Source organism: Onychostruthus taczanowskii, unplaced genomic scaffold, assembly GCF_017590055.1.
Source record: "Onychostruthus taczanowskii isolate IOZ18803 unplaced genomic scaffold, ASM1759005v1 scaffold44, whole genome shotgun sequence".
In the NCBI taxonomy this organism is placed as follows: Eukaryota; Metazoa; Chordata; class Aves; order Passeriformes; family Passeridae; genus Onychostruthus; species Onychostruthus taczanowskii.
The window spans coordinates 796,387-818,226 of NW_024501903.1; the positions used below are offsets into that span (position 1 = coordinate 796,387).

Below are 21,840 nucleotides of genomic sequence, written 5' to 3' on the forward strand. Positions count from 1 at the left end.
CCAAAGCAGAGAAATTGAAAGTGATCTCAGGGTGAGAAGGTGGTGCACAAGAAGTAGATGGTGTGTGAGCATAGAAAAAGTGGCCTGCTGCAGGAACACAGACTGCAAATCCTTTAACTGAACTACTGATTTTTTTGTCATGTTTTGTATTTTTTAACACAATTTCCCCAAAGGAAGGGAATTTATTTCAATAGTTTTAATGCCTTGTTTTGCAAGTAAACTTGTGCTTTGTATTAATTAAAAGTTTCTTCTTGTTATCTTCTTCAGTTGACTGCAGCAATATTTGTAGGGGAGACAGAGTTTGCTCAAAGATGCACAGCAAAAAGAACAGAGGGAGCAGATGAAAGATGCAATAAAGGAATTTCTGATCTGACGTCAGGAAACTATTCTCCATCTTAAGTGTGATGCAATATTAGAACAAGTTGTGGATTCTCCATCCCCTGCTGAATTTTTCAAAATTCACTTGGAGAAGGCTCTGAGCAATCTGAGCAGCTTTGAAGTTAGCTCTGCACATTAACTTTCAATGTGAGTTTATCTGTGATCTTAACTGGGAACATATGCTATCTCAATATCCAAATTTATTTTAAAAATTGCACAGCTTAACCTACATTTATTCTTATATTTAAGCAGGTGAGATCTGACATGTCTTATTAGTTAGATACATTGAATTACATATGCTTCTCTATTACACCTTTTTGCTAATATGTGACCAGCTGTATTTGTATGGAAATTGCAACCTTAGTAAAATGCCCCAAACTGCATTCTGATAGATAACTTATTCATTAAATTAATGGAATGTTTTTCATTTTTTGCTTTTTAGATATGCTTCAGCACACTAGCAACAAGCACATGCTGTTTGTATTTTAACTGATATAATTCACATTAGTGAACATGTTTTTATTTGAAAAAATAATTTACATTAGTAGTAAAAGTAGACAATCAAATACCTTTGTGGTATTCCCCACACATTTTTAACTAACTTTTTTAACAGACTAAAATCCAGCTTTCTGTTTTGTGGGAGTTTATTCCAACTTGTTGCATTACAGGTTCCAAGGATGGCAGGAACAGAGAGAAAAAAAAGCCATGTGCTAAAGATCAGAGAGCAGGGCATGAAGAGATTCAGAACTGGAATTCAGATTTCCTTTGCCCCAGTAAATGAGCTGCTCACAACAGGACAAATGTACACTGTCAAACAATGTCACCATGTGGTGCCAGGAGTCAATACTACAGGATTGTGTACTTCAATACCTCCAGAAAAAAAATGCCCAAACAATTAAAAAAAATTAAAGCTAAAATTCCTTCTGGTTTCAACCCAGCTATTCTTTGTCTAGTAGAGGAGCTCTTTTTGTGGGAGTGGCAAGGACCAGTCCACACAGCAGCCAGCAGTACATCCCTGAGGGATCCTTCCAAGCTGAGATGCCCGATGTCAACACTCTGTTCACCCTGTGGGTTCTTGTGGACAGGATTCAGGCAACAAGTTTCAGGAGCTTCTGGCATGTCAGAAGCTTCCAACATGGACATGCCAGCTGCTTTCAACAGCCTTGCCATGCTTGTTAGCTCCACGTGCCCAGCAGTGAGGAACTGCTTCACTGGGGTGCAGACATTGGAGCACTGGCTTTAACCAGCAGCCTTCAAACTGGTCACAGAGATCAGTATCAGGGAGCTGTGACAGCAGGAGGAGAAGGAGCAGCCATTGTGTGGGAAGTGACCACAGGGCATCTACCTCCTGCTCCAGGTCAGGAGATGTTGTGAAAATCAGCCACAAATGCAGAATCATGCTTCTAAAAACAGCTCTGTCAGCTTTCTTTGTGGCTAGCCCAACTGCATGAGCAGCTCACCTACCTGGAGGCGTATTTAAAACCACTTCCTTGGCTTGCAAGAGAAAGTGATGTCCAGATACCGTGGCAATTAGGGTTGTAGTGGCAGAGGTGATACATGTAGGTGTGGGACAAGCGCCAATGAAGAGTGGGCCGACTCTAGTGTAAGGGAAAAGGAAGAACAAGCTGAATTACAAACAGTTGATGGCATATGTTGTGCTTGGCTCACACGGCCAGGGGAAGGTGCCAATGCAGGAGCACTGCAAAGGCCGAGTTTATGAGACAGTGCAGGGTCTGGCCTGTGTAGGAGGGAGCAGTGTCTCCAGCCACTGGGGCTGAGGCAGTACCCACTACAGCAGTCTGAGAGCAGGACATCACAGCTTCAGCCAGGAAGGGGAGTAGAGGAGAGTGTTGTGCAATAATCTGCATTGTGTGGTTTAGTCCTGAAGATCTATGGGGCACTCTCAGAGGCAGCTTAATGGGTAATTTGGCCCACAGCCACTTTTGTTCTAGAAATACCATATAAATGCAGACTTGACTGCTTGCACATGAAGATACTGCTCAGAGTCGCCCATGTCTGAGTGCTTCACCTTTTCAACCAAAATATGATGTACAGTCAATGCTTGATGAAACTATGAAAAGGTCAGAAAATCAATGAAAAGCAAATTTTCCTAATCCTTTTGACATAGATGTGTAATTTTCAAAGTGGTCTCTCAGATATTCCCATTATTGAGTTAAATGGTTGTAGTGAAAAAGTTCTTCTCTGCTTATGTGATATTTATTACAGCTTTTTCTTATTTCAGTCATCTTGCCATTTTATTTGGAGATGTTAATTCTCCACCAGAAAGTCAAGGCTCATGGACAGTAAAAAGATGGTCCTCCACCCAAATTTCATGGGCTGGGAGGAGTTATCTCTGTATACAGCAGCTAACAATTGTCAGGAAAATCTAGCACAGGTATCTATGGTTAAAAAATGCTGGAGAGAATGTTATGTTTCTCTAGGAAAAAAAAAAAAAAGAGTTCCCAGGAAGACCTGTGATTCATGAGTGAGAGGAGGGTGACAGCAGAGGACTAGGCTAGCAGGGAGTAAAACATTCCAAATGATAGATTTGATATGGAATCAAGTCTCCCCACAAATGTGGAGGAAATACAGCAAGGGACAAATAAACCCAAACACATGAGAGTTGCCAAGAATAACAGGAAATAAATTTTCTTTTAATATGGATTATATAAACTTTAGTATTAAAACAGTGTTCTCCTGGACAGGAGCACCTCTTCCTGTCCCTGCTGAAAGCAAGAAACAGAAAGGTTTCTAACCACTTCCCAACCTGTATGAAAGTTAAATTCCTATATGTTGTACAGTAGCTATGTTACCCAGTTATGTATCTATAGTGATGAATATTCACCTCTAAATACAGAGAGCAGACTTGACCCAGTCCAATTTCCAAGATCCATCTCCATCCTACCTTCCTCCACACAGGCAATTTTCACAGGTATCCCTGTGGCATGGAAGCCAGTGGTGGCTAGTGGCTTGAATGTCTTTGAGATCAAGCTCTCAATACCCTCCTCTCCACAGAAATGTGCACCCTCTCAGTACAAAGAAATCCCTCCTTCATTCCTAGTCTCACGAGCCTAGAGTACTCTGAGGAGCATCATCCTCTGAGTAGCAGCGCAGTGCTCCTACATGTAGGACAAAATTCTAGTCATTGCATGATTTGGAATTCTTTCTCCTGTACATTGGATAAATATAGAGAGATTTAGCCCATCTAGGGCTAATTTTGACCTTATGTGGAATCTGTCTGCACAGGGTGTCTTCCCCCACAGGGAGGGTGTGACCATCTTCTTGCTGCATACAGCAGAAAAGCAGGTCCTGGCGAGATGGTCCCACACTAATTGTTTCTGCTCTTTTTCTGAGACATCTGCCTCTGTGCAGCAAACTGTCCCCAATACTGTGTGACCCTGGCTCTGTGCAACAGGGCAGTGCTCCTGCAAGACTGAAGGGTTCAGCAGACAATGTGAGGGGAGTGAATGCCAAATCTAGCAAACTGGCTTTTAGTTACTTGGGAATAACAGAGAGGTCCTAGGTCTTGCTGATCCTCTGGTGCCCCACAGAATCATGCCACTAAGAGTCACATGGAGTGATTAATACAATTCAGACTGCTCTTCCCCACTCACCCTACCTGGTCTCATCACAAAAACTTCCCATATACCTGGAAATGTTCTCCATATACCTAGAAAACAAAGTCCTTGAGCAGACCAGGCATCCAGTGCTGCCACAGTGAATTCTTCTGCCCAGGCTGGCCTGTATAAGCACTTATATCTGCAGATAGGTTTACCTTCCCCATCAGCACTTGGCTCTGTGCAGGTCAGCACAGTCAGAGATTATGCTGGAAAATCCCAGGTCCCAGGTAAACAGCAATCCCAGATAATGATTCTGCTCCCACATCCGATTCCAATTTGCAACTCCTTCCTGCTTTGTGCAGGAGCTTCCAGGTCAGGAGGTAGGAACTCAACTGGAGATTGAAAGCAGGCACAGCAACTGGAGAGTGTGGAGGTAGCCAGACCAAGACACCAAGACAAGATAATTAATTGCAAGGTCTCAGTAATGTCAGGTCACACAGGTTCTTCATGGGCTTTCTTGGGCTTAGGAGTGGAGGCAGCTGTAATTACTGCTCCCTGAAACTTGCCTGGAATGGGCATCAAGAGATGTCTTCAGTGGGAAGGGAGGGACAAGGACAGGGGAGAGGAGAGGAGGAGGAGAAGAGGCAGCACTCTGACCCAACATAATCTTTTTGAGAAAAATATAATGCCATACTAAATCCAGATTTTTTCCTTTTGGTAGGAGATGTGTGTGAAGGAGGCAATGGGCTTGAAACAAAAACTTCCCAGAAGTAGTTATAAATGATCTGTTGCCACCCAGGGAGGGGTGCCTTGGGTTCAGGACAGCTCATCTCCCAGCTCTATCACTTCCCTGAGGCCAGCAGACACAAGGAGGAGAATGTGCTATCACACAACAAACTTGGTGGCTTGGGAGAATCAGAGAGGCTCAGGCTGACCAACCACATCCGAGCTCATGCTGATGCCAGGCAAGAAATCTAGGGCAGGAGTCCCAGGGCATGAAGGTGAGATGAGATGCAGCTTAAGGCATCTGTACCATTGGGGAGGACTTCATCCTGTCCCCATTTCTGGCTCTCTCCAGGGGCAAAGCAAGAGAAGGTGCAGCACATTTATAAGGACCTCTGGGAAATGAGCAGCTCACAGCCTGCCAGGCAGAGTGTGAGAGAAAAGAGGGGAGAGTCCCCTATTCTCAGTAACAGATTATAAAGATGGCAACAGCTACCATGACAGATTGGCAGAGAGGGTACTTTGTGCCCTGCAGCACCTGAACAACAGGATGTAGAAGAAGGCATAGAAGCAAGGAAATAATGGGGGAATCACAAACAAGAAGCACTTGTCTTGGACTGTAGGTAGTGGATGATGACTTCTCCTCTCTCTCTTCCTTTTTCTCTCCTATGTTGGTAGCTCACAGAGCATCAGGCCTGCGCTGCTGCTCCAGGAGCTGTCTGCAAGGGAGAGGCAGGGGCTGCCCGGATCGGCGGAGACGTCGAGGAGGAAGCCCAGCCAGCTGGCGACAGATCTCATCTGAAGACAAGCGGACACACACAGGTTGACAGATAATCAAAGGTTCCTTCAAATCCTTCACCAGCAGAATAGTTAGAGGTACATCCTTCACTGCATCTACAGAAACTGTTGAAACTGCTCAATCCTTATGTACATGAGGCAAGCAAAGCAAGTCCTTAGGCTTTTATGAATTTCCTTCTGGCTTTATGCATGTACATTGCATATTAAAACCACTTGTATTTGCTGCAACAAAGCATGCATAAAAAATCTCGACTGGATCCTGCTTCTATTAATGAACAGAAATAGTGATATTTACTCTTTAACCTCAAAGGAGTACAACTTTGAGTAAGGGTGTGTCTGGGACTACTAGACCATGATCAAGATCGAGGAATAGAGAGCTATCATATTTTTTAATAGCACAGTATCTACTTCCCAGTTTTTTTTTATCATGGCATGTGTATTATGTCCAAGACTGCATTGCATCAAAGCTCTTTCAAAGTCCAGGGAGGCTACTGCATGTGGATCAGGGTCTAAGCCAACTAGTTGGCCTGGAGACTCTATCAGATGGCTGCAGCTATCCTTCTAGGCTGGCCTGTGATAGCACTCACCTTGCATGACCTCGTTCTCCTTGCAGACAATGCGAGTGCACACCTCCTTGTTTATTACGTACATGCGACGCACACTGCGGGATCACCGGGATCAGCAGCAGAGAGCACAGGGACACAAAGAAACAAAAAAGGGGAACAGGGAATAAATATGTATATTCACTAGTCAGCAAATCCTAATTTTTTATGATTTCTTTGCCAAGAATAAGGCTGCTCAATAGCAAAGGAATCTTTGCAAAGACTTCATGAAATCTTAGAATCATAGAAAGGCTTGGGTTGGAAGGGACCTTGAAGATCACCTAGTTCCAAACTCACTTCCTTGGGCAGGGATGTCACCCACTGGATCAGGTTGTTCAAGGACTTTGACTTGAACACTCCTAAAGATGGAGCATTGACAACTTCCCTGGGCAATCTGTACCAGTGCATCCCCAACCTCTGAGTAAAGAATTTCTTCCTGACAACAAACCTAAATCTCTCTTCTTTCAGTTTAAAACCATTCCCCCTTGTCTTATTGCTATTTGCCCATGTAAAACGTTGTTCTCCCTCTGTTTAATAAGCCCCCTTTAGGTACTGCAGGCTGCAATAAGGTCTCTCTGAAGCCTTCTCTTCTCCAAGCTGAATAATCCCAGCTCTTTCAGCCTGTCTGTAGGAGAGGTGCTCCATACCTCTGATCATTTTCATGGCCCTATAAATGACCAAATATCTTAACTATGGGCACATTACAGCTCCTTAGTGCTGCACAGACTGAAGCCATTGTGCTGTTTTAAATAATTACCCTAAAAGGACACTCTGGGGATAGGATTCATCTCACCAATAGGTTCCCAGAGAAAACCTCTAGTCTTCAAAGGGAACAATTGCTGAACCGGACACACCATTTCTGGGCAGTTTCTAGTGCCTTTCTTAGGGACTGCTGGTTTCTTACCTTGTAACACAGAGGTAGCTGATACACTGCTTTACTGGCTTGTGAACAGAGTAGAGGCGCGTGCAAGGGAACTTTTCCTCACGGCAGTCTGAGAACACACACAGACAAGGAGGTGCAACCCAGCACCATGGCCAGGTGCACTCATTCAGGCACAGATATAATCTAATCACTAGGTACAGTCCTCCAGGCTTCTAGGGAAGGACCCCAGCCTCTATTGTCACTCTCATGTGAGAGATGGGGCTGGTCTAGAGAAGAGGAAAATAGTGCAGCTATTTCTGATCCCCTTGCTTTGCAAGACAAAAGAAGGGAAAGTTAAAACTCAAACCAAGCCCACTGGACACCCAGAATACAGAAGGCACATGTTGTAAAGGGGACAGACACATATAAACAAAATGTAAATTTTAGTTGCATATTTAAGACATGAGTTTCTAACAGATGTGCAATTATCATATTTCAGGGCACAAATCTAGTTCCTTTCTTTTCTGATCAACCCTGTAACTAACTACAATGGATTTTCTTGCACGTTGTTCTGAAATGCCAGGTCTTGGCCACTGACACTGACACAATATTGATCCATTGTATCTGGTCTGCTGATCTGCCAGCTCCTCCCTTCCCAGGTATGCCATCCAGGAGAAGACTTCAGCTTCCACTACCATCACTCTCCGGTACTTCTAACTCAAGGAACAATTTAAAGCAATTTTCCAGGTGACAGAGCTCTGTGCCCAGCCAGAACCTCTCTGGAGAGCTAATAGGGTGGGTGAAAGTGGGTCTGGGAGAGGGTGCAGGCAGCAAACTTAAAACACACCTGATGAAGCCGTTGTCGTTTCGCTGTCAGACTGAACTGGAAGACAGAGGGTAGCAAAGTAAGTTAGTTACCATGATTCCTTCCTAGAAATCAGCTTAATCAAAACAAATATCTAGAAAACTCTTTCAAGAGCCTTCCATTGTAATTTCTAATGTGGAAAAAGATTTCATTGTTACTGACATGAAACCATAAGGTACAAACCCAACGTGAGTCTAGTGCCAGCTATGCAGTCAACAATGCTAAAAATTTGCCTAAGCTTTCCCATAAAGCATTACCACCACTGTTCAAAATTACACTCTAAGGACATTCTGACTTAAAAGGTCAGGTAAATTTATTTAGCTGCTGTAATTACCCTTTATCGAGTCAAGAGGTGAAGGACTTTGTGACTGCCCTTCATAAGGAACAGTGACACACACCTTTAAGAAACAGCATCCCAACACCACTTGTTCTTTAATGTCCATGACAAGGGGTCAAAAAGAGGTTGGTTTGTTACTCCCCCTGATAAAGTAATCTGTACCACAGCAAACCAGTACATTTTATAATTTACCCAGTAAAAAACTGGAAAGGAATTCAGAAAACTGACTGCCAGGTGCAAGTTCTTAAGAACAATTACAGAGGACTTCTGCTTCTGCTCAGGTGCCACAGTGTTAGCCAGAAGCACAGACAAAACATGTGTGTTAAAGAGAATGAATCGTTTGAGTGTGGGGCTTAGGGGCACTCAGAGAAGGCAGGATTCCAGGTATGTAAGGGGCTGTGTGAGGAGAGGGAAGGAGTGTCCACAACATGTGGCTGCAAACTGAGAATAAACTCACCAGGAGGAAGAAGCACAGGTGGTGTGGCAGCTGCACCTGGAAAAAGAGATGTACTGGAAGATCTTAATTTGAGCTTACAGTCTCTTCCCTCCTGCCAGTGTTCTGCTGATGGTTTACCAGTCCTGACTAGTAGACATCTCACATCTGGTTCATAGGCAATGCTGATTGTGCTGTTTTTATTTTCTGATTTGCCAGAGTACCTGCAGGCTTTCCCTGCAAATATGCTGGGTGTGCTAGAGCTGACAGGATGCTGCAAGAGCGAAGATGGGTCCCAATGGCACATCCTTTGGGAAGAGTTTTTCTTGATTCCTCAATAGTAAGCATTTTGAAGCCCCAGTTTGCTGTAAAGACTTCACTTTTAGTCTTTTAACCTTTAGATGTAGGTCAGTCACCACCAGTTTGGTCTGGACACTAAGTGCTCTCTACCTTCCTACAGATTGTCAGGCCTCATACGCTGAACACAGCTTTCACCTCCCATCCCAACCATGAAGATCTTGTAGATACAATATTATGCTTCCACTTTCCTCTTCCAGTGTTGTCTTGAAGCGCAGAAAAACGACTCTTCTACTAATTGAAGTTGAAAAGAAGGGTATTTATTACATGTGGAATAATTTCTAAAGGTATGTGCGAGGAGGAGTCACAGACTCCTGCTCCCTGTTTATCTAAGAAAGGTTTATATATTCACGTGGTTTCTATGGATGCCTAATACATAATCATTACTTCCCTGTCTCATATTATAATTAGCTGAATATCTATTATGGCTGGGCAATTGTATCCTCTTAATTGGGTCAGTGGGATTTTGAAATAAGGGAGTGAGCATATGGGAGGAAGAAAGGCAACTTCCTCATGGTGAACTCTTCACCTGTATCCAGATGGCAGGACTTTTTGACCTGCTGGTCACTGTCCAAGCCTCTCTTGTTTGATTATTCTCAGAGGACAGTTATTTTTATGGTTTCTGCCCTTCTACAATACTCTATCTATCCCCTGTCACTCCTAGCTTTACTTCTGGGTATCTTTGCCACACTTTAACTAGAGTACATGATTCTTGCTAGCCACATTTATAACTTAACTCTTTAACTTATTTAAGATCTTAACTAAAATATGCAGTCTTTTACTATCTCAATTATATTCCTACCTGGCCCCTCGACTCATCTGCAGTTTTCAATTATCCTAATTATGTTTCCAGCTCGCCTCAACTCAGTCTCATGGCAGTCTGACCCACAACAAATATTGCAGCCAGCTGATGAGCAGAGGCAGGGCAGAGGACAAACTGTGGAGCTGGTGTTCTAGAGAACAAGACATCGCTCCCAGATGAGTTCCCATACACTCAGAGCACACTCCCCAAAAATAGCCATGCATAGCTGCCTCTCTCTGACCCATAGCATCGACCACATGTGTTCTCCCTCTCCCTGTCCTGCCTGGTCTTTACCACGCTCAGAGGGATGTGTTTGGGAGACTGCTCCAGCAGAGAGACAAACCATTCCCAAGGCCAGTGGTGACAGATTTGAACTCAGAGTGGGGTTGGAAAAAGTGGGGAGGCTCCTTCTTGAGCCTCTCTTTTCTTCCATTGCCCATTGTTGGAATTGCCTACACTTCCATCAGCTCTGTGTCCTTCTCCTGGGGCCATCTCCGCTCTCTAAGGACATGTACAGTGTGCTCTAAGTGCTCATCTTCCAAGTCCTCCATCTACCCTTCCCTTCACAGACATTTTGCTGCCCCCCTGTGACACAGCTGCAGGCACGGTGGGGCAGACAGTACCGAAATAACAGAATTTCCACTTCCTCGCTCCAACAATGCTCAGGATTTGCTCTACTACTTTCAGGGGATTTTTGGCACCTCTGTCTCCTGGGAACTGAAGCACATCTGCTACCAGTCAGCAGACACACACACAGCCTGTGTCCCAGTTTGAACCTGTCCAATTTCTCACCCTCATCATTTAGTCTGTTTGTTCCTGCCACCTTCTCTGGAAGCCAAGGATGTGTGAGCTTTAAATTCATGGCTTCCTGCAATGGAAACATCTTCAGGGAGCCTTCTTACATGAAGTGAGATTAGTATTTCCTTGGAGAATAGACCATTAAGTCACCCTAAATTCATCTCCCTGGGTGGAGCACAAAAAGGACTCCCAGACAACCATAAGTGCTGGAAGAACATTGCTGCATATCAGAAGTGGGACGAGGAGTTTCTGGGCATAATGGGTAATTTCTGCGACTGTGTAGGCAGCAGTGGTGAAAAGGGAAAAAGAAGCATGAAGATGCCAAGAGATTGGAGCTTACCAGAGCTGCTGTCAGGGGTAACTCCACCTGGAAAAGAGAATGTCCTTGAAAAAGCTTTTCTTTACTTTATCGTCCCTTACACAGCCAGCCAGAGCCAGCTTGAATTACCTCTCCTGCCACCATAGGCTCATGAGACAGTGGGATCCAACCCAGCAAACACAAAATCAAACACAGTACCCTCAACCCACCCGTATCCACTCCTCTTCCTGGTGGCTGGCCTGGGACTGGATTTCTTTGTGCACGTTTTATCAACCCTCATAGCTGAATAGTTTTCTGGGAAACTGCAGATATTGCATATCATAGGATCATAGCTGGGAGATGTCTGCAGGCTTAGCCTGGGACTTAAGGTTTGAAGAAAAGGCAGGCCCTTGTGGTCCTTTTTGGTGCTGAAGCATGAAGTAAATGTACATTCATTTTGTCTTACATTCATTTTTGTCATGTGGCAAAAATGGATTAAGGTCCAGAGGGATAAATTAATTCACCCCCAACACAGCCAGTCACTATCCTTTCCCAACGGGCTCACTACTCTAGCACAATGCCATTTGTGCACAATTTCCTTTAGGATTTTTCTGAGCAACAGTAGAGTTCCCCAAGCATCTCGTGGTTGAAGACGTACCAGCTTTTGTGGACCTCCTACAACCCTTGACTGTGAACATAACTTTGTACCCTTCAGCTAAGTGTTCAGGACCCCTGCACTAGAGATTTATTTGTAAAGAGCATGTAACACTTAGCAGGTTGTCTTAGAGAGCTTGTTTAATCTTCACTGAAAGGTAAGCTCACAATGTCAGAGGCAAAGAAACACAGAACAGTATTTTCTAATAAACAGGCTGTAACTCCACAGGACAGCTGGGTCACATGAGCAATCTTCAGCACATTAACATGCCTGTAATACTTACCAGTTGCACTTTCCAGTTCTTGCCCATTGACCATCCATGGAAACCAGTCTGCAAGAGAAGAAGAGAGGGGCGTGACGAAAGACAGATTTTTATAGTCTGCAGGCTTTGTGAAATCTTAATGTTTATCCAGGAGACACCACTGCCCTCTGTTGAAGGAAGAAATGCTCTCTACTCAGCCTCAGCCTCCACTGCTGTCTGCATTTGCTGTTTAAAGGCTCGTGGATACAGCGGGTCCTGATCCTATCCCTGATGCTTCCACCAGGGGCAATGGCTAGGCACAGGGACAAGTTAGTAAATACCTCCAGACTTTGCCCTTCTGAAACCTCTTTTGATGCATTTTGGAAAAAAAAAATCCATGTAGCCTCCCTGCTCTGGAGGCTGAGCAAAATCCCTATCTCTATTTTATTAAAGAGGAAACTGAGTCATGGAAATTATTTGCCTGGGGGCACGGATTGAGTCATTGGTACAGTAAAAAGCAGACCGCAGGTTTTGTAACTCCTTAGGTAAATCATCCAGCCTGGGTATGGAGCACAGAGCAAAGAATCTTTCCCTTCTCAGCCTCTGGGTGAACTGGAGAAGGGGAATGATGAAGGTTTGGCTGTGCATGCTACATGGAAGGAATTGAAGCTGGGCTAGACTGTTTGTTTGTTTAAATATAAAGGGTGACAGAGCAGCTTCCTTACAGCAGCCAGGAATAGGAAAATATTTCCTGCTAGCCACAGACGAGGGAAATGTCTGCATAACAGTGGGGTGGGATGAAGGAAGGAGTTGGCAGGAAAAAGCCAGTGATCTGGGGCACTGCAGGGATGTGTGCAGGACCAGCCCAACAATCAGTACATCCCGCTACGTCCTGCGACCTCATCCTGCAGCTTTCTGCTCTTAGTGGGAGCACTGTGTGGGTAAAAACGATCAGGTCTGGAGTTTTTGTCATAGTTCTTCCACATTCCAAGGGCAGTTACTTGCAGGCCGCAGAGGGTCTCTTGGGACCCCTACATAATCTTGCTCTACAGCATTACAGGAGTTGCTGGACCCTGATATTCTCTTCCCCACCCAGCTGCCAGCTGCTGGCGATTAACCCAGGGAGAGCCAGACATGCATAATAACTTAAGTACACAATTTAATACAGCCCAAAACTTCCCCTGTTCTGGCTAATCTCTTAATTGTAACAAGTAGGGAAGAAAATGGTGTTGAGCACTTCTCATTTGTTACTGATGCAAAAGGAAGGATGAAAATCCTGAAACCATTGCAGAAGCCAGCAGTGCTGGATTTGAAGAGATGGGTAGAAAAGACAGGGTGGCTCCTCCCCCTTTTCTAACTTTGAAAAGTCAGCTATTACGAATCTTCTTTTCCCCTAGGGGTTGAATAGAAAACCAGTCCAATTCTAAAACAAAAGGACAGAAGTGAAGTGAAATCTCTGCATATGAGGCGAGGACACAAAAAGGGTGATTTTCTTATCCCACCTTCAATCACTTCAATTTATGATTACTATGGTACCCAATAAATTAGCCTTATAAACAACTCTACTTCCTTGTCTAAGCTGCAGTAAATTCATCCTTAAGATCTAGAACTGCAACCTGAACTCACCAAATCAGTATCTTACCCAAAATCAAAAGAAACAATGAGACACCAGCTGGTGATTCCTGTTATTTTCCAAGTTAAAACAAACAAACCCAAAGATAAGCGCTCAAGCAAAATACTCAAATATAAGAAATATTCCTTTCAGGCTTCCTTCATGCAAAATAAAACCCACAGCCTTTTTTTTTCCTCTTTCAAATTGTAGTCCAGCTATAAGATCATGTCTTGGATGCCTCACCTCCCTGCTTCACAGTCATAAACATGACATTGTTTATTGTGCATCTTTAAAGGAAAAAGTGCTATTTGGAACAGAATCAGGTTTCAGCATGAGGGGATGATCAAGGAGGGTATTGGAATAACCTAGTTTGAAAGTGATACATACAGTCTTTCCTGGACAAAGCTTTGTCCATTCACTGAAATTAATCTTTCACATCTGTCTGAGTCTTCTGACTATAATGTCTGATGCTGCCCTCTTGTTTTAGTCTTTTTTGTTGTTGTTGGGCTTTTTTTTTTTTTTAAAAACAAATTTGATCGGAATTTTTGCCAAAGAATTTCCAAGCAAACAAAGTAATGGAGACACAAAACAGAATAACAACAACCACCATGACCAAAAGCAGAAAATTGTCTGAACTACAGAGGTGAGGTTTCTCAAAACAGCTGTACAAATACTACAAAACCTCCCAGCAGATGAGTGGCTTGGAATGATGTCATTCCAGCGGGAACTGCTAGTGACAGCAAACGTGTCACAACTGTGACAGAACAAATTTTGCAGAGCTCTGGGAAATGCCCTGCAGATCATGCATTCACAGGTGGTACAGCAGTAAGCACAAAGCACACCTAACCCTCCTTCTCAGCTTGATCTGGATGTTTTGCTTACAGTAACATACCTGCAGTAGAAGCTGTGGACCTCTGTCTCTTGTGACTCCCAGTACTTATTGGAGAGTGTCACAGATGGGAAACTGTTTCCAGTTCCTAATTTTCTCCTTACAATCCTATCTCCACCTTGCCTTTCCTGTTCAGTCCTTCCCCCTTCACTACCCCTCTACACATCTTTGTCTTTGTCCTTAGATCGTTGCACATTATTCTGTGTAGGAAACTCCACGGGGCCCAGATGGGGAAGAAATCTTTCCCCTGGGCATAAGGACTCACCGGCTGGGGACAAGAAGAGTGTTAAGACACAAAACAGTATACAGGTTCCAGAGGTCTTCATCCCTGTGGAGTGGAGGAGAGAACAGAGGAAAGCTAAGGCAGGAACCGGTATACCCTCCCCTGCACCTCAGAAACTTTGCTTGTTGTACCCATTTTCCTCTCAAGACCATTTGGTCTTCCCAGCCTCCCTCCTGTCTCCCTCCTCATGTGGCCAGTTTTCCAGGTATTTCTGAAACATTCTGGACTGAACTTATAACACCACCTGCTTTGTTCCTCTTTTACACCTCCTTTCCCCAGTCCCCATCTCTTTTCCCATTTAGATGGCTAAACCCTGCACCACACCCCCTCAGCATGCAACGAAAAGTTTTCCCCACGTTCTCTCCCTCCATTCTCTTCTACTTTTCAGTTATTTCGAGGAGCACTGCAAAAAGACAGGGTCCCCATCACTTACTGCAGCCCTCAGCTTCCACTCCCTTCAGCAGCAGACGCTCTGTTTTTCCCCTTCGGCGCCCCCCCACTTTGGCTATTGGGTAAATCACATGCAGCCACACCCAGAACACGTTCTCCTTTTGGTTGTCTTCAAAATACAATTTCTGGGAAAAGAGAAAAAAAAAAAAAAAAGAAAAAAACCCCAAGAAGCCAGCGAGATGGAGGGATATGGTATCATCATGCATGTGGAATGAGGGGGGGAGCGAGGAGCAGCAGCCCACACCCTCATTCCAGAGTTTATTGTCCTCCGAAAGGGCTCCTCCCATTCCCCCAGGATGGCCCAGCACCAGGGATGGATTCTTGGGGCTGCGTTGCACACTGGTGTCCCGTTTCGTCCTGCCCTTCTATGCAGCCCGGCTTCTCCTCAGGCCGCTATTTCTAGCCACGTTTCCCGTCTCAGCTGCCGCCACTCCCCACCCCAGCGCTCCGTTCCTCCTCCCCGTTTCCCTGGCTGCCTGTGGCACAGGGACACTGCGGGGCCCGCATCCCGTTCTCCCGCAGGACGCGGCCGGGCGCTGCCCGCGGCTCTCCGCCCTGCGGGGCCGGGGCCGTCAGGAGGATGGGAGATGGGAGGATATGGGCGGGCAGCGACAGCGGTCACAGCACCCCGCTGCCCCGCTGGCGCTTCCCGGCGGGATGGAGAGACTGGCCTTCCCACTGGACCAGGCTGGTGGCGGGCAGGGAGTACAAGGAATGGGAACAGGTACCGGCCACGGGGCCCGTCCTGCAGCGCCGCTGCCGTGCTGGCCTGAGAAAGGCAGGAAAAAAAAAAAAAAAAAAAAAAAAAAAAAAAAAGAAGCGGAAAAATATTAAAAAGTAGGAAAATGAGAGAGACACAAACTGAGAAGGAAGATGACCAATCCTGACCTTCACTGCCATCCTCTTGGCTCCCCTGTGCCTCCAAGCACAGTGCGTTTTATGACTGACGGAGGTGCAAGCCCCACAACTCCCACTGGAATAGCCACCCTCCCCTAACTCTTCCTCCAACAGCCCCCGGATCCAACGTCCTCCTGTTGCTTTCACTGCCTTCTTGTCACTTTACTGCTTCTGTAAGAACTCTGCTGGGTTTGAGGAGGCACTGGATGAACTTCAAGACACAATCTCAGACCCGGAGCCAAGGAGAAGGCTAGGAAATGATCCCAACTCCCTACTTCATACAGCAATGAAAGACAGAAACCTGGTAAGGAAAAGTGTCCCCTAAGGCTCATCCTGGTATCTTGGTAACCCCATTTGTTCTCAACTAATTGCAAACTGAAAAGAAAATCCTACAATGCCTTATACACAGTTACTAAGGAAATGCTCACTATGTCCTCCCTGCCACGTGAGACCCACGTTGCCCACACATGACACAGCTGAAGCCACCACTTCTTACCTGAGAGTGGTTGAACATTGTTTTTGGCAGAGCTCAAGAGGAAAACGACTGTTCCTTCTTATTTGTGGTCCTCCCAAGACTCCTGGGGGATGCACGAGTGGTGGACAATACCAGAAGAGGTGCAGAGGGGCTGGGGAAAGCTAAGCATTTCCCTGCTCACCAGGGCAGCCCTCTGAACCCAACCACCATTCCTCTGTTTCACTGGAGCAAGACACCACCATTCCCACTTTCAGGGACTGGCTAAAACTGAGTCCATTGGAAATGCTCAAGAGGTCATTAAACAAACAGAAGGATGTGATGGAAGTTATACCCACGCAACAGTTTGAGGAATCTTCTCAGATCCTTGGCTTTTATTGGAAGTCCACATAGCAGTATGTTTGGACAATTTTCCACACACCTTGGTTTGGCTTTTGTTTTTCTCTGTGCCTCTGTGTTGTCATTTGAGCTGTTCCTGCTTAAGAGGCTAACTAAAACATCCTGAAGGCCTGGTAAGTTTTCAACACATTTATTTAGAAATTTTCATTGATTCCAAATGTTTTCGTCTACCAATGTGTTGACATACCACCATCTCCCACAGAGCACAGGATCCACAGCCAGTACTGGGTGAGTTTTCTGCTGATTGCTTTTAAGCTTTAGATTTTTCTCTCAAACTGGAAGACATTCTCCCTCATCTGCTTGCTGCGGGTAGATCCCTTGTGCTGGCAGAACCTCTCCATTTGGAGAGCTTGGTGCGGATGGGGCGATGCTGCTGGTGATGGAACTGCTGGCTGGGAAGCTGTTCGGTATTCTACATACCAGACAAGCCGCAGAGAAATCGCTGGAGGTGTCCTGCTGCTCTTGCTCGCGGTGGACGCCGGAGGGAGCCGCAGCACGCCGGCAGGCGAACGTCCCTTTTTTCTCTCGCAGTCCAAGCGCATCCTCCAAGAGATGTGGCACCCCTTCTGCAGGCCTTCATCTGGTATGAAGCATCTCCTCTTAGCTCTCTCCTGTTTTTCTGCCTACTGGATTAGCAACTGTTCAACTTGGTTTTTTTTGTGATATAAAATAATCATGACATTGACAAAGATTGCTGAATGCCCTTCATGGCTGGGAGAGATGAATACTTCACATACTTCTGCACGTTGCCCCCTCACTCACGTTGCTGTTTTCTGCTTTGCATGCTGCTGTCCTCCACAACAGGGTACCTTGGGGGACATCTACAGCTGGTGACTCAAGGTAAAGCAAAAGCACTCTTTCTTCTTTTTTAAGGTTTAAAAGGTATCAGTGCCACAGCGTGGGGGGAAGAACTGTTCAAAAAAGAACCGTTTGCCACAGTAAATGGCGTGGGTGACTCACAGAGGAAACACTTCCATACATATATTCCCTCAAGGGCTGACCCAGGGCCTATAGGTGTTTACCTAAGATCAGATGCAGTGACAGTGATTCAGCAAAAACTTATCTTCCTTTCCAGTTGGTACTGATCCCATTATGTTTATCTGGGATGCTGTAGTAATGGTAGCATATTTTGGATGAGATACAAAATCAGCCTTCCTGGAAATGAAAATGTCCTGGTGCATTTCACCCTGTAGACTATTGTATCTGAACAGACAGCTTAAGTGGTCCTGGGGCATGCTATTTGCAAAGGTCTTGGAGACTTTTACCTCTCCTCTTTGTTTCCCTGGCCTTCACGTATCCTCATGGTAACAGGGCATTAAGTTACATCCAAGTGATAAGAAATTAATGAACTGCTGTGAGATCTGTGAATGCATCATGTCAATAATGCAGCTCTAGTAGTCATGAATTGGGGCTGAAATTTTTTTGGGACCCCACTGCTGATGGGCTCCTTTAATACCTGAGGTCTGACACCATCCTGCAGTTGCTCCACCGGTGTTGCTGAGGTCATCAGAGGGAAGGGACATGAGTTAAAGGCCAGATCCATCTATTCCCATTTTTGGGAGCTTCACATCTTCATCACATTGCAGAAGAGTGAACACTGCCAAGTACAGGAGCCTAGGCACAAAATTTGTCTCTATTTTACTCATAGTCATGTTTTCTGTTGTCCCATCTACAAAAGTAAGGAATTCTTCACCCCTTTATTTCCAAATCAACAAGACAGTGCTTAGAGGGGAGGCAGTCTTGCAGTCACAAAATATACTAAGATAGTCCATGAAACTCTAATTAATACTGGCTGAGCTCCTTCAAATCCATTCAGCATTGTGAAGAACTGAGCACAAGAAGCGGAAATCAGTGAGCTCTTTGCTCTTTGGTTGGTTGATTTGGCCCTGTGCTTCAGGCTTCTCGTGGCCAAGGTGGTTATGGTGAGTTGCCAGGGCCTTCCTTCTTCACTGGTTGTGCTTTGGGGTTTCCTTCTCTGCTCTTTCTGTAGGTCTTACTATCACAAAGTTCCTTCATTTCTGATCCTTTGTACTGTCTCAGGGTCGATTATTTCTGGCCGTTTCACCTGTTCCTCCACCGTCTCCTTTCTCCAAGCAGCTGAGCTCAAATACGGCTTTTCTCAGGGAAATTTTTCCAAAACTGTTCTCTCGGGGGATGCATAACACTTTAAGCTTAACAAACATATAAATCTCTCCTGCAGGCTCAGTTATGTGTGTCCATACAGACTCTGGTGCACATAGAAACACCATATTTAATTCAACTGGTGCAATTTTATATACAGATGACGCTGCAGACACAAGTAAAACACCATCAAGGACATGATGGATTCTCCCTCCCCTTCTTCCATCTCCCATCTCCCATCTCTGGACATCACAAACCTTGGAACAAAGCCAGCAGGATTAATCCTCCTGTTGCAGCACAGCAATCGTGCCCTGGAGCAGTAACCAGAGCTGGCTGAAGAAGTCACTGCTGGGAAGTAGAGCTGTGTCTTACACCAACACAGACAGGTTCACAGAGCTGCTCTGGCACAGATCAAGTCACAGCTGAGCTTTCCAAACAATGCAGTATTTGTCTTACTTAAAGTCCAGCCTCTTGTACCATTTTATTGTCATTTAGTAGTCTTGCATGGTGGAACAGATTTTAGTGGTTTTGTCTACCCTAACAGTCCAAAGCCAGGAAAACTATATTAACTGTATTTTAAAATAGCATACCCTGTAAGCTTTTAAACATCATTGGTGAAGGGGGCAAAGCTGTCAACTTTAAAAGCCATTTGCTTTAAATTCTGTAATGTTTATGAAAGATCTGTTGTCAAAGCCTTTTTTAAAACTGGCCACATCCAAAATATTCAAACTTGAAGTCCTTGTCTTGTTGAAGTCCTTCTCTGTGTCAGCATTGACAGCACTCACCCTGCTTCTGAAAGGATTTAAGAGAGAAGAACAAGCTGTACTGAGTAGAAGAAATGCAAATGATGTTATATGTCAGCCAACAGACTGATGAGGGTTTACATTGTGGGGAAATTAGGAAGCACCGGTTTCAGGTTTGCATCCCTCCATTTCCTATAACTTCACAGGGACTGTAAAGTCTGACTTAAATATTCATTTATGTTTTATGCTACAGTTGACATTACAGGAATCTGCCCAAAGATTCTGGGCATTACTGCAACCACATTGATATAAATCATCATGTTTCCTGTAGGTACTGCTGACTTCAACCAGGTCACCTGAATTTTCCTGTGACCTTCCCCAGGTGTAGTCACTATTCTATTCAATGGCAGACTGATGTCAAGGCAAGCAATGTTAATGAAAATCTGTCCTGATGTGAAATGTGTACATGTAAAAGGCCTGCATTTTTTTAGCTCACCTTAGCTTTAAAGAGATGAGAACAGCAACAAATGTAGACCATTGTATAAATCAACATCAACAGTACCTTCACAACATGCCTGTAAAAGGGCAACGCTGGTAGCTGAAAAATCTACTTTGGCACTATTCTAATAATTTCTTGACTCTGTCCATTAATGCAACTGCACTGATACTCATCCTTTTATGAAAAAAACCCTTCAACTATTTACCCATTATGTTATTTTTCTTAGAATAAAACAAAAATATTGAATTTTGTTTGCATGCAGCTGTGTAGAATATTTGCTTTCAAATCAAAGCTCATTGGGTTTGTTTCTTAAAATATAAATGTTATTTAATCATATCATTCTAACCTCTTCAGCAAGGTTCCTCTGGCTATTTATTGTTTATTCCTTGAGTTTTCTTGCCATGTCTGCCATCTCAGGTTTCTCTCCAATTTCATTCTTGGGTTTTATTTGTTATGTTTTTTTTTCCTGCATCTAATATTTCTCCCCCCTATTTCTGCATTTCTTCCTCTGATTCTGTATATGCCTCTTTTCTTTCTTTCTTTCTTTCTTTCTTTCTTTTCTCTCTTCTCTCTGTCTCTCCTTTTTCTTCTTTTTCTCTCCCCCCCCCCAGTGCTGTCTCCCGGTTCTTCTATCTGAACAAGCTTTTCTGACTCTGGCGTTCTCTCTGTCTCCTTGGTTTCCTTTCAGTCGCCCTCACTGGAATGTTGGCAGAAACATATTTTTCTTTGAAAACAAAGAGACTAAATAAGTAAAGGAATAAATAAAATAGCTGGAAGCAGATGGGAGGTCTCAATTCCAGAAGGGTCTGTATTCTGCGAGCTTTTCTCACTGCCTAGCAAAGGAGGAGATAGTTGCACTCCCTGCCCACCCACCCTTGCCTCACAGGGAGCCAGGCTTCCCCCTCCCCTGGTGTGAGGACCTTGCTGGGAGTGATGGATTGCACTGCAGCGAGGGCTGGGAAGCACTGCAGGGAGAGGAGGGGGAGGGATGAGGAAGGAAGGGAAGGAGAGAGGGAGGGAAGGAGGGAGGAGACTCGCTGCCAGCGTCAGGCTAGGAGGGATGTAACGGGGTTGATGAGGAGAGAGGAAGGGGGGATTGGAAAACGAGGATTGGGGGGAGGGCATGGCTGGGAGAGCGTGCGTTTCTGCAGGCAGCACGGCTCCGATCAGATTGGTGAGCCCAGGAATGATGGAGGCACCAGGCAGTGGGGGCAAGGCTGGCACTGGGCAGCAGGGGAGACGGGCGGGGAAAATGGAAACGACACAAGGAAAGGGAGGAGGAGAGAAAGTCGGAGCTAGAGAAAATAAGGCTTTGGTTGTACAGCAACGACAAAAGGACACAACTCTGTCAATCTGGATTTCTTTGGAGCTGTAACAGAGGAGGCAGTGTTGATGTAGAAACACTCAAAAGGTCAAACAAAGCGTGCTGCAAACTGCACTGAAATGGGCTTTCATTGCACTCCGAAGGGTGGTAACAGGATGACCTCTGGGCAGTAGCGAGGTACATCTGTGCGGCCGAAGCTGCTGGTGATGGAGCTTGCAGCGTCTGGCTGCAGCGGCTTCATTGCCCTGTGGATTTTGGCAAGGGTGATTCGTCCTTTTGCCTGGGCACTGTGAGGAATGCAGATGACCTCCTCACAAGTGAACCAATTGCAAGTGCTGCTGAAACATGAGTTGTCATTGTTTGTTGCCTTTCACGCTTCTCTTCTCTCTCTTTCTTCTTTTTCTTTTTTTTTTTTTTTTTTTTAATATCCATTTCTCCATCT

The 21,840-nt window shown here is 45.0% G+C and overlaps 1 protein-coding gene across 3 annotated transcripts; it reads right to left on the reverse strand.

Annotated features, from left to right (window-relative positions):
* Positions 1-3,011: 3,011 nt before the first annotated feature.
* MFAP5 (microfibril associated protein 5) lies at positions 3,012-15,305 on the reverse strand. 3 transcript variants are annotated; one of them, XM_041414125.1, is made up of 10 exons: positions 15,188-15,208; positions 14,927-15,068; positions 14,476-14,538; positions 11,752-11,799; positions 10,856-10,882; positions 8,583-8,618; positions 7,771-7,806; positions 6,966-7,053; positions 6,047-6,120; positions 3,012-5,459 (listed from the first exon to the last, which is right to left on the reverse strand). In XM_041414125.1, the coding sequence occupies exons 1-10, from the start codon at positions 15,191-15,193 to the stop codon at positions 5,341-5,343; spliced, it is 639 nt and encodes a 212-aa protein (XP_041270059.1). In that variant the 5' UTR covers positions 15,194-15,208; the 3' UTR covers positions 3,012-5,340. The 3 variants fall into 3 exon arrangements, with proteins under 3 accessions (XP_041270059.1, XP_041270057.1, XP_041270058.1); XM_041414123.1 differs by having other exon boundaries at positions 14,927-15,296; XM_041414124.1 differs by lacking the exon at positions 8,583-8,618 and having other exon boundaries at positions 14,927-15,305.
* Positions 15,306-21,840: the final 6,535 nt, after the last annotated feature.

Excerpts from the sequence above, each read along its gene's own strand:
- MFAP5 (XM_041414123.1), bottom strand. The coding sequence starts at position 15,230 with ATGGGAGGAGCCCTTTCGGAGGACAATAAACTCTGGAATGAGGGTGTG. Across the intron at positions 8,619-10,855 it reads TACCCCTGACAGCAGCTCTG|GTGCAGCTGCCACACCACCT; the intron begins GTAAGCTCCAAT and ends CTCTTTTTCCAG. Across the intron at positions 7,807-8,582 it reads ACCTGTGCTTCTTCCTCCTG|TTCAGTCTGACAGCGAAACG; the intron begins GTGAGTTTATTC and ends TCTGTCTTCCAG.